The 12,316-nt window shown below is 39.4% G+C and overlaps 1 protein-coding gene and 1 long non-coding RNA gene across 3 annotated transcripts in view; one reads left to right on the forward strand and one right to left on the reverse strand.

The window, feature by feature from the left end:
- Positions 1–6,093, forward strand: part of med12 (mediator complex subunit 12) — a 128,914-nt gene extending 122,821 nt beyond the window's left edge. For both annotated transcript variants that reach the window (XM_052020734.1, XM_052020736.1), the window contains 2 exons: positions 1,383–1,464; positions 3,913–6,093. In XM_052020734.1, coding sequence (XP_051876694.1) covers positions 1,383–1,464; positions 3,913–3,950 — 120 coding nt within the window. In that variant the 3' untranslated portion in view covers positions 3,951–6,093. The remainder of the gene's footprint in view (positions 1–1,382; positions 1,465–3,912) is intronic.
- Positions 6,094–6,244: 151 nt separating this feature from the next.
- LOC127573463 (uncharacterized) overlaps positions 6,245–12,316 on the reverse strand; it is a 64,290-nt gene continuing 58,218 nt past the window's right edge. Inside the window, exon 4 of the long non-coding RNA XR_007956776.1 lies at positions 6,245–8,412. This is a non-coding gene — a long non-coding RNA (uncharacterized LOC127573463). The remainder of the gene's footprint in view (positions 8,413–12,316) is intronic.

Below are 12,316 nucleotides of genomic sequence, written 5' to 3' on the forward strand. Positions count from 1 at the left end.
TCCATCTTCATCTAAGCAGCCTCCTGAGAGGGCAAAAAACAGAAAAAAAATCCCAAGATTAATGCAAAAATATATAGAAAATTCCTGACACACATCACCAGAGGATTGAAACCTCTTTGAGATCACAATGGTAATCTGTAAATTAACTGTTAAACCAGTTTGCTTTACCTCATTAAGCATCTGCCTCAGCCAAGAAATAATGCAATGTACTTTTGAAAACAGTGTCAGAAGATTTCAGGCATGGGAGGTTGTTGAGAATATTGATTGAGGGCATTGAATTGAATAGCAGAATCTTGAAATGGAAGAGCATATGCTTGATACTCAAGAAGGATGAGATCAGAAGGATTGAAGGGCATCCAGTCCCACCTTGTGTATTGGCCAGTCAGAGAACAGTTTTCAAAGATTGTACTTTTCTAAGCCAGTTTCAAGGAAAACATTTTCCTTCCAGAGATTACATTTTGGCAAAAATAAAGTTGTTGCTCTTCCATTGCGGCTGTCGATTTATGAAGAAAACACATTTTAGCATGCAACTACACCTTAAAACAAAACAAGGTCTTGAACAATTATGACTACGCTAAACATCGCTGGTAGACCTGTTTTCCATAGAGATTCTAAAGAATTGACGGTCAAAGTGATGGCCCAAATCTTGACACAGCAAATGTCTTTTCTCCCTGTGGCATTTTTTTCCTCTGTAAGCTGAGGTGGAATTGTTCCAGATTGTGGTGCTGATGGGATTTGTGTTTGCTGATGGAGGGGTTGGGATGGAAATTCTAGTATATTAAGCCCTAACCATCTTTAGTTTTTAACCTCCTTGACAATGACGGGGGTTCAGAAGGGATATTTGAACTAATGACTTGTATAAGTAACAGCAGGATAGATATTGGTTTAACCCTTGTGTCTGTGCTGATTTAGGTCATTGTAGCTGCAGTGCTTATCTGAGAAACTACTGTCGCTCTTAATACACTTCAGCCAAGACAGCAAAATACTTTTTAAAAAAAACAGAGAGGTCTTTGACCTGCTTCTCTTCCTCTAGATGTTGCCTCACCTGCTGAATATTTCTGCATTTTCTGTTCCTTATTTCAGATTTCCAACATCTGCAGTGTTTTGATTTTCACCAAAATCCTGTGTCCGTACATTCACTGCTACAAAATATCTAAGTGCTGGCATATTTTATATATTCCTCTGATCGAGGTCTCAGCTGGCCCTTGAGATTCACATAAAAATTATTTCATATAGCTCATTGAGCTGCATGTATTTCTAAGAAAGAAGCTGAACTGATCACGAGACAAAGTCTCAAGTTTGAAGTAATCATCAAAGGGTAAATTTGTTTTTTCTACGAAGGCACAGTGAAAGAGCAGGTTTTAATTATTTTTAATCTTCAGTTCCAGCGACAAGGAATGCAACAAACACAGCAGCAACAACAGACGGCAGCTCTGGTCAGGCAGTTACAACAGCAGCTATCAAGTAAGCTTAACATACTTGGGTCTGATACCTATGCTTTTCATAATAAAGAACAAAATGTAATCATGTTTTGTTAATTAGGCTGTGAGCCAGAGACTTTTTCCTATACCATGAGTGCCCAAAGCTTTGTTCGGATCATATCCAAAAAGCATGCAAGAAATACGAAGTGATTGGTCTGCACAACCTGAAATAAATGTGGTGAAATTAACGGTGAAATACCAGATGATTATCTTCTGCTAATTTATACATGCATCCTTATAAATAGAGAAGTGAAGAGTTGGTAAGATTCTCCTACAAGCTTAATTGTGAGGTCAGAGCAACACACAAGCTGCTGGAGGAGCTCAGCGGGTCAAGCAGCATCTGTGGAAGGAAGGAACGTTTCGCGTTGAAACCTTGCATCAGGTTGAGAGGGGAGATGGCCATTGTAAAGAGGAAAGGGGGAGCGGTGAGATAGGAGCCCAAAGTGATTGGTGGACTGAGGAGTTGTGAAAGATGACAGGCAGGCTGCGCCAAGTAGGGGAGAGGAGGGGTTGGAATTGGGAGAGAGTGGCAGGTGGATAGCAGACAAAGGAAAAAAAAAGTGGGGAGAAAAAATGAGGCAGATGGAGAGGGGAGGTGAGTGAAGGTGGAGACAGCTGCTGAAGGTGATAAACAGGAACAAAGGGCTACCAGTGCTGGAATCTGATAAGTAAAGGAGGTGATAATGGGAACCATTTTAAGGGAGAGGTGAATAGCAGGTGGAACCAAAACCAGATGGGGGGGGGGGGGGCAGTGGGGGGTGCACTTCGTATCTGGTGGGTGGATGGAACCAGGTGGGTGAAGGGGACGAAGATAGGTGATGGGGGCCTGGAAGGTGTGGGGGGGCGGGGAATGGATGGGAATGGGGACAGAAATGATAGGACCAGGAGAGAAGGGATGGGTTGGCAGGGGATAAAACCACACTGGTCTGTCGATCCTTGGCCTTCTCCACTGCCAGGGTGAGGCCCAACACAAACTAGAGGAACAACACCTCATATTCTGCCAGGGTAGGCTACAATGCAATGGCATGAACACTGAAGTTTCCAATTTTAGATAACCCTTATCTCCAGTGGTTTTTTTCTCTCAATCCTGTTGCAGGGTTTCGACCTGAAAAGTCGATAATTCTTCCCCCCCCACAGATGCTGCTCGACCCCGCTGAGTTCCTCCAGCAGATTGTTTGTTGCTTCAGATTCCAGCATCTGCAGTCTCTTGTCTCTCCTGTCTTAATTGTGAGGTCTTTGTCTTGATTGTACCTAAGTCTGTAAATTGTGTATTATTTGCATTATGTGTATACTAATTGACGTTTCTACATTACAATTTATATTTTAAGTGCAGAATTTATATTGTTTTTTTTCAACGTATGCTTAAATTTTAAACGAAGAGGTAAAGCTGTTTGCCATGTCTTATTTTTTAAGCAAAAATTATAACAGGATTAAAAAATATGTATTTACTAGATAGTATCTAAAATGGAGGATCATCCTATGTTTATGAGGATGGTACATAAAATCTCACATGCTTGGATGGTATCTAAGTCAAAACAATTCCTTAAAGGATTTGGTTCCTTCTCTTTAAATCATCAAATGTATCGGTCACACAACAGAACGTGTTTGCAGGACACTCCTACAAAACTAACCAAGAATCTATGTGACTATTATATAGTCCACACTGTTTTCGGTTATGAGCATCGGATTTCACATTGGTGAAAACTTCAGCTGTTCAGAAGAAAGCTTGGCAGTTATCTCTTTTTTTGTCTTTTATTCTTCTATCCAGAATTGACAGTGTTTGAGATGAGCTTAGCATTTGTGATTGTGTGCGTTTTTCCTTTTCCCTTGCTATCCTTTTTTTTCCGCAGTTGGGTAGTGCAAAATGGCCAAGAATAAGCTCGGGGGCTGATGATTAGTTTGTGGGGTCTCACTGGCTCTTTATAGAGCAATCCAGTCGATCTTATTTTTCTACTCTTTCCCCACAGTTCTTAACTTTTTTCACTTTTGCATATTTATTCCCTTTGAAAGCCATGATTGAATCTGTAACCATATTTTCATGTTGTGCAATCTAGATCATTATTGACCCCGCATTTAAAAATACAAATTCCCTCAACCCTAGACTCAATACAATAACTCATTTAGTATGCACTGTAGGCCCCATAGTAAATATTACCAGCATCTTCTATTTACATTTCAGATTTCCATTATCCTCAGTATTTTGGTGTTACATTGAATGTTACATCGTTGTGAGGGATGTCTGGGGTGGATGGTAACTTCAGCTCTGAAAATGAAATCAAATTGACTGATCAGATGAGCTGAAAAGTTGCACAAAAGCATCTTTGGGCAAGGTTTCTTTCCTTCTCCCATTGATCAGTCTGACATCCAAGTCTAAGAATGGATTTGATGATGTTTGGGATTTGCTCACTCATTTGTTATCTTTATTCAACAGATTCACAACCACAGAAGAATGCAAACCCATACTTTTAACGTTGGAGTCATCTAAAAGAAGATTCTGCAGTCCGCTTATTAGTTGACCTTCCTCAGATGAATTTTGTCTCCAAAGGCAAATTGTTCCTGTTACTGAAGCTGCAGTATTTAATATGTTTTTAATTGTCCAATGAAACTGGTCTCTTAATTGACCATTTCCCTATACTTATCAGGTTGCTCCCAGTGCCTGTATGTTCATGGTTAGGAAAATAATAACCCACCTATTAAAAGGCAAAGAGAGATGCTGGTATAATTTTTCCAGTCTTCCTCCCCTATTCCATTCCACTCTACCTTTGTCACTGAGGACACCAGAATACTTGAGCCCATGGTCATATGTGCTCAACCAGTACTTCAGATGATGTACATTTTAGACTTTGCGCCTCAATGATATTTGAGCACAGTTAGTACACTTGCAGCTATGCTAGGTGCCAATGGTGGAGATTTATTTGAGGCCATGTTGTTAATGGAATTGTGACTCTGCCAGCAGCTAAACAGCTCTGTACTAATATATATATTATTTGTATATACACATAGCACTATATGAACACTTAATTATTTTCATTAATTTTTCATATTGATGCTTTTAAAGCTAAAGAATCTAAGGAATACAGTACCTTTTTTTCTCCTTCAAGACTTCGCTTGAAGTCATTGAAGTATGATTTCACAGGGCCAGCAGCACTTTGGTAGCTCCCCTTGTAAATGTTCTTTATACATGAACTTGCACATTGAACTGCATAAGGTTTTTAGCCAAATCTGATCCTATTCAAATAAGTGCACTTTCCAGGATGGGTCACTGTGTAATGATGGAGCCAGAAACCAGAATGTGTGGCCTTGGCATTTTAATAAAGGGTTCAATTTTCCAAGGTAAGAAGTATTTTTAATTTGTTTTACCACTGAAGATTACAAAAAGGTTTTCAGGGGGTCTTCACTCATCATTCCTAATAGACATTTTGAATTGAAAGGTGACCTATTGGAATTATAATGGATTTAATATCATTTCTGTGCTGGGGAGAAATTGATGATTCATAAAGGACTTTATAATGATTAGTCTTTTTCTACACTGTTTTTCTTTGTTTATTTTGGGGAAATCCAGCATCTCTCGGTCTGTTGATTTTGCAAGAGCTATTAACTATTGAAACATTAAACATGGAAGTTTCATCATATCTGCCACACCTAGCAATCTGTGTGAATTCAGAGTGTCCAGAGAAAGTAAAGCCTTTTTAATAAAGCCACCTATTAGTTTATGAATTACTGCAATCATTCCTATATTTTGGGAAATGGTATTACAGCTACAGCTGTTGGCCCCTGCCATTCACTAGCATAATTTGATTGGTTTAGAAACAAGAGTTGCAATCAAAGAACTGTGTTTGGAATGAAAGCTATCCACATTTGCTTGCGGTTAAACTGAGAAATTTCCAATATTGCCGAAACAACTGTGCAAATTCTTATTCATTATCCCAAAGTGTTTCTGACTTCATTCAGCAGAAACAGATTGAACCCAATGATTTATATTTAAGAATAAAATTGAAGATTATAATTGTTGCTTACTCAATGCAAATATTCCTCCTCTTTGCATGAGCTTCACCTCATCTCAAATGTAATTTTTAGTTAAGAGATTATGTTTTAGAAAGCTGCAAGTAGAAAAGGCACAAAGTGCTGAGCACATTGATGCCAATGCAACACTTAGCGTGTTGACAATAATCTGAAATTGAAGTATCATGGAAATGAACTACTGAAATTTAGTAAATCCATAAGGACAGGCAGGAAAGAAGGTGGCAGGAACTTTTCCCACATACCTGTTTGTAAAGAAATTTCGGGATGATAAGTGATGTACAAAAACATCCCCTGCCACACAAGCGCATTAGAGAGAGTCAGGTGTAGAAAAGAATAGACACACTGTACAGAAAAAAAAGTACTTTCTATCTTGGTTTGTAAAACTGTATCCACGTATTAAAAATTATGTAAATTTTTGGTAATTTTGTGTTTTTCAGAAAATTCTGATGTAAAGATAAAATTCAAGATGGTATATGTATAAAACAAATTGTACACGTGCTGTTTTTATATATAAAAAGCACAAACATTAGTCAACATGATGGAAACAACCAAATGAATCAGAATAGAGTCTGAGTTCTTTTTAAGACTTTTACTGTGTCATGGTTTTTGTAAATTGCAAAAGATGCATATATATTCTACACTGTGGATAACATCTCACTTGTCTTGATCAACATTTTTGCTTTCTTTTCAAACCACAAACCATTCGTGAAAGTAGTTAATTTTGGCACAGAATAGTCAAATTGTGTATCCATCAGAAAACAAAAATAATAGTTAGCATATTGTTTCCCACAGTGAGGCATCAGACATAATTCTAACTGCATCACAGTCAAAGTTAAATACGCAGGGTGAATGTATTAATGATAGCTCTTACTATTAACATCATAAGCTAATTATTAGGTTTAGTGGATGCAAACCAAGTTAAAAATCACACTAATAAGTTTGTTTTATGATGCTGCTTTCAAAATCCTGGGAACCATATAACGTTGTCAGTAATATGACCTGTTTCCAACTCAAAAAAAGGGCATTGCATGTGTTTAATAAGCAGAAACTACACAGGTCATCAAAACATTGAACGGTATGATGTTCCAGGATAAGGCAGTTTACCTACTAAAATATTTTTTTGTTCTTTGGAGCTGAGTTAAAAAAAAAAATCTAGTATGAGCAATTATGAATGACATTTGTGGAAGAGAACCATTCCTTTTTAATCAGTTCCTATTCATCGAGAGTTAAACATTTTGGTAAAGGGACATCAGTGATATACTAAGTATCCTGAGCACTTTCTGTTTTTATTTAATATTTTTAGCATTTTGCTTTTTGAGAGAAGTAAATTCCTGATCTATGGTGCATTGCTGAAAGGGAAAGGTACTTCATAGAGGTTTGGTGATTTAACATGGGGAAGAGAATTGCCCTGTACGTTATCCTCCTAAGCAGCACAAGCAGAGATTTTGGGCATTTCTTTTGTCAGGAACTTTATGTGATGACGCCTTATATTTTCTTGGACCTAAAGAACATGCGTCCAGCAGTGTTGGTTAATGAGCTGCAATTATTTTTTTTATTTATTGAATTCCTATTGTTTGACAGGAGAGCTTAATGCAGTTACTGGCAGTGCTTCAACTTTTATTGAGAAATCCAGCCTGCTGTCATTGCAGAAGGTCACAGCATGGACTCAATAACAGAAATGAAGTTCTCACACTGCTTTTGTGTAAAGTGATTTTCTCAATTTAATAATAGTGATAATGGTGGCCTGGCATACATCCATATTGAACCCAGTTACCAAGCTTACCCACCTGCTATGATGTGTGCATTTCTTTCAAATAATCACTGAATCTTTTTTTTTTGGTAATATCCAAATATCTGTAATTAAGCCTTGTGCAGGGAGTAAAAAAGTAATCTTAAAGAAGGATTTCATGCACAGTGCATCCAATGTTAAATCAAAACTTCCATGTATCTAACATCTTGTTTAAATTCTCAAAGGCCTTTAAACTTGTTCATACAAATGTTAAGTGTGAGCCATTCCTAAGGAGGTGGCTTGCTAGGCAATTTCAGAAGACAGTTAAGAGACAACCATATTATTGGGTCTGGAATTGGGTACCACCCAGACCAGGAAAGACAGATTTCCTTCCCTGAAATAAATAATTTTTTTTTGCAACCATCTGATAATTTCATGTTACTATTACCAATGCAAGTTTTTATCAGATTTATTCCTTGAAATTATGTTCCCCAACCTTCTTTGTAGTTCAAAAGTAAAAACCTCTGAATGTTAGTCCAGTAACTTAGCCATTCTGCTACTGTATCCATGATAATGTCTTTGGCAGAGAAAATAATACAGAAGAAGCTTTGTTTAATTGTCCCACCTCTTTATTGTTTGAAAATTGTGGAGCTGAAAGTCTTGGTCCCAATTGCTCAAGTCCATGTTTCTTAGCATCCCTTAAATCTTATGTCCGTATGTCAAGAATTTGGGACAAACCCAATACTAGATTACTTAAGATAATACCAGTATATAATTTGTGGCATTATTGGTGGTAAATCTGGCGATATTTCAGCTTATAACTTTGAGCTTATAGCATATGTGTTTAATGTGTTGCATATCTAATAGTAATTAATATCCAATTTATCTTTGCATGGAATTAACTTTTATAAATGTATAATACTCTCAAGAACCAACACAGAACATGGAAAATCCCCATTTGTGATAATGCAATAGTCAGGAATTTTATATCCTGTAGTTTTATTTTTAAACCCCTTGTCAAATACTCATTTTTAAATTGCCTTCCCATTTTTCATTCTTGTATCAAACTGGGATGTGTGAACTTGACGAACAAGCTTTTGGGAAGTCAGCGACGGTTCAAGTACTGATCGTTCTTTACTCACAATTCTGCCCTCTTCGTAGCAATGCTTGATCATCCTTCTGTGGAAAGTGGCAAATGTGACATTCTTTATTCAAGAAAGGGCTTTAAGAAGAGCATCTCTACTAAACAGCTAGTCAGTTTAACAATGTGATAGATAAAGTTTTAAGAAAAATAATCAGAGAAAGGACCAATTGGCATTTGAAGAGATGTGCGAGCATGCGTTTGTAAAAGGCATATCAATTTTGACTAACCTAAATGAATTTTTGAGTGAAGTAACAGAAGGTTGAATGTAGTTATCAAAATTAAGGGTCAGTGTTAGCTTGGGTTTAAAAAAAGTTGGTTAAGCAGGGGGGATTTGTAAACAGTTGCTTTTCAATTATAGGTTGGTTAATATTGTTCTTCAAAGGTTAGTGCTTTCATTTATATATTTATGACTGAGATATTGAAATGCAGAATAAAATGTGTTGATGATACCAAAATGTGACGAACAGTAATCAAAGCATCTGGTATCTGGGCTTTATTAATAGAAATATATTGAGTTCAGGGCAATTATTCTCAATCTTCACAAAGATTTGGTTAGGTCACAAATAGTTTTGGGTTCTGTTCTGGTCACCACAATTTAGAAGGATATAAAGGTTCTTGACAGGATACAGAAGGGATTTCTTATAATGATTACAGGGATGCGGGATTTTGCCATGAGGTTAGCCACTGTTGTTTCCTTGGAGCAAAGAAAGTTGGAGAGATTAGATAAGAGCTATTTGAGATTGTGATAGGTTTAGATAAAGTAGACAGAAACACTATTCTCTAGCTGATGGTACAACTGTTGGTGGATAATAGTGATACAGTGGATGTGTGAGAGAACAGTTTTATGCAACAAGTTGTTATGATTTGGAACTTAGAATCAGTAAACTCATAGGGAAAATTAATGAAAAAAACAAGATGATGCTGGAAGAACTCAGCAGGCCAGGCAGCATCCGTGGAGAAAAGCAGACGGTCAACATTTTGGGTCAGGACCCTTCTTCAGCACTGAAGATAGGAAAAAGGGAAGCCCAATATATGTGGGGGGGGGGGGGGGCCGCGGGGAAGCAGAGCAGTGGTAGGTGAACAAAAGCGGGGAGGTGGGGTGGGCACAAGGTGGTGATAGGTACAGTGGCATGCAGAAGTTTGGGCACCCCTGGTCAAAATTTCTGTTACTGTGAATAGCTAAGCGAGTAAAAGATGACCTGATTTCCAAAAGGCATAAAGTTAAAGATGACACATTTCTTTAATATTTTAAGCAAGATTACTTTTTTATTTCTATCTTTTACAGTTTCAAAATAACAATAAAGGAAAAGGGCCTGAAGCAAAAATTTGGGCACCCTGCGTGGTCAGTACTTAGTGACACCCCCTTTGGCAAGTATCACAGCTTGTAAACGCTTTCTGTAGCCAGTTAAGAGTCTTTCACTTCTTGTTTGGGGGATTTTTGCCCATTCTTCCTTGCAAAAATCTTCTAGTTCTGTGAGATTCTTGGGCCGTCTTGCATGGACTGCTCTTTTGAGGTTTATGCACAGATTTTCGATGATGTTAAGGTCGGGGGACTGTGAGGGCCATGGCAGAACCTTCAGCTTGTGCCTCTTGAGGTAGTCCATTGTGGATTTTGAGGCGTATTTAGGATAGTTATCCTGGTGTAGAAGCCATCCTCTTTTCATCTTCAGCTTTTTTACAGACGGTGTGATGTTTGCTTCCAGAATTTTCTGGTATTTAATTGAATTCATTCTTCCTTCTACTGGTGAAATGTTCCCCGTGCCACTGGCTGCAACACAAGCCCAAAGCATGATCGATCGACCCCAAGGCTTAACAGTTGGAGAGGTGTTCTTTTCATGAAATTCTTCATCCTTTTGTCTCCAAACATACCTTTGCTCATTGTGGCCAAAAAGTTCTATTTTAACTTCATCAATCTACAGGACTTGTTTCCAAAATGCATCAGGCTTGTTTAGATGCTCCTTTGCAAACTTCTGACGCTGAATTTTGTGGTGAGGATGCAGGGAAGTTTGGAGAAAAAAGGGTGAAGAATTTCATGAAAAGAACACCTCTCCAACTGTTAAGTACAGGGCTGGATTGATCATGCTTTGGGCTTGTGTTGCAGCCAGTGGCACGGGGAACATTTCACTGGTAGAGGGAAGAATGAATTCAATTAAATACCAGCAAATTCTGGAAGCAAACATCACACCGTCTGTAAAAAAAAAAGCTGAAGATGAAAAGAGGATGGCTTCTACAACAGGATAACTATCCTAAACACACCTCAAAATCCACAATGGACTACCTCGAGGCACAAGCTGAAGGTTTTGCCATGGCCATCACAGTCCCCCAACCTAAACGTCATCAAAAATCTGTGCATAGACCTCAGAAGACCAATGCATGCAAGACGGCTGAAGAATCTCACAGAACTAGAAGATTTTTGCAAGGAAGAATGGGCAAAAATCCCCCAAACAAGAATTGAAAGACTCTTAACTGGCTACAGAAAGTATTTACGAGCTGTGATACTTGCCAAAGGGGGTGTTACTAAGTACTGACCATGAAGGGTGCCCAAACTTTTGCTTCGGCCCTTTTCCTTTATTGTTATTTTGAAACTGTAAAAGATAGAAATAAAAAAGTAATCTTGCTAAAAATATTAAAGAAATGTGTCATCTTTAACTTTATGCCTTTCGGAAATCAGGTCATCTTTTACTCGCTTAGCTATTCACAGTAACAAATTTTGACCAGGGGTGCCCAAACTTCTGCATGCCACTGTAGATGCAGGAGAGGAGAGCAGATCCACTAGGGGATGGGTCAAAGGTATGGAGGCAGGTGGTATGGGGAGAGGGAAGAAAAAAAGTAGGCGAAGAGAGAAAAGAGAGGCTAGGAAAGGAAAGAACTGGGGAGTTTTACTTGGTGGGAGAATTCAATATTCATGCCGTTAGGCTGTAAGGTCCCAAGATGGAAAATGAGGTGCTGTTCCTCCAGAGTGCGTTTGGACTCCTGGCAGTGAAGGAGGCCAAGGACTGACATATCAGTGATGGAGGGGCAGTTGAAGTGACTGGCAATGGGGAGATGCAGATCACAGTTACGGATGGAGCACAGATGCTCTACGAAACAGTCACCTAGTCTGTGTTTGGTCTCGCCAATGTAGAGGAAGCCACACTTAGAGCACTGACTGCAGTAGATGATATTATGGGAGGTGCTGATATATCTCTGTCTCAGCTGAAAGGACTGTTTGGGTCCCTGGATGGAGGTGGCGTAGGGGCAGGTGTTGTACCTATAGTGGGGGCAGTGGAAATTCCCCGGGGTGGGAGCGGGATGGGTGGGGAAGGAGGAGTGAACTAGGGAGTCGCAGGGAGAGCGATCCCTGCAGAAGGCAGAAAGGGGTGGGGAGAGGAAGATATGCTTGGTGGTGGGGTCCCATTGGAGATGGTAGAAGTGGCGGGGAATGATATGTTGGATATGTAGGCTGGTGGGATGAAATATGAGGACAAGGGGGACCCGATCCCTGTTGGGTCTGGGAGGGGTGGGGGTGAGAGCGGAGGTGCAGGAAATGGCAGAGATGCGAGTATGAGCTCTCTCCACTACAGAAGGGGGGAAGCCACAGTTAGTAAAGAAGGTGGACATCCTGGATGTCCTGGAGTGGAAGGCCGCCTCATGGGAGCAGATGCAGCGGAGGTGGAGAAATTGAGAGATAAGGATAGCATTCTTGCAAGAGACAGGGTGAGAGGAATTGTAATGAAGGTATCCATGGGCGTCAGTGGGTTTGTAGAAGATGTCAGTTGATAAAGGATCCCCTGGGATGGAGATGGAAAGATCGAGAAAGGAGAGAGGTATCAGAGATAGTCCAAGTGAATTGGCGCTCTCCGCGACTCCCTAGTTCACTCCAACCCTCCCCACCCATCCTGCTCCCACCCTGGGGACTTTCTACTGCCCCTGCCATAGGTGTAACACCTGCCCCTACAC

Source organism: Pristis pectinata, chromosome 8, assembly GCF_009764475.1.
Source record: "Pristis pectinata isolate sPriPec2 chromosome 8, sPriPec2.1.pri, whole genome shotgun sequence".
Taxonomy (NCBI): domain Eukaryota; kingdom Metazoa; phylum Chordata; class Chondrichthyes; order Rhinopristiformes; family Pristidae; genus Pristis; species Pristis pectinata.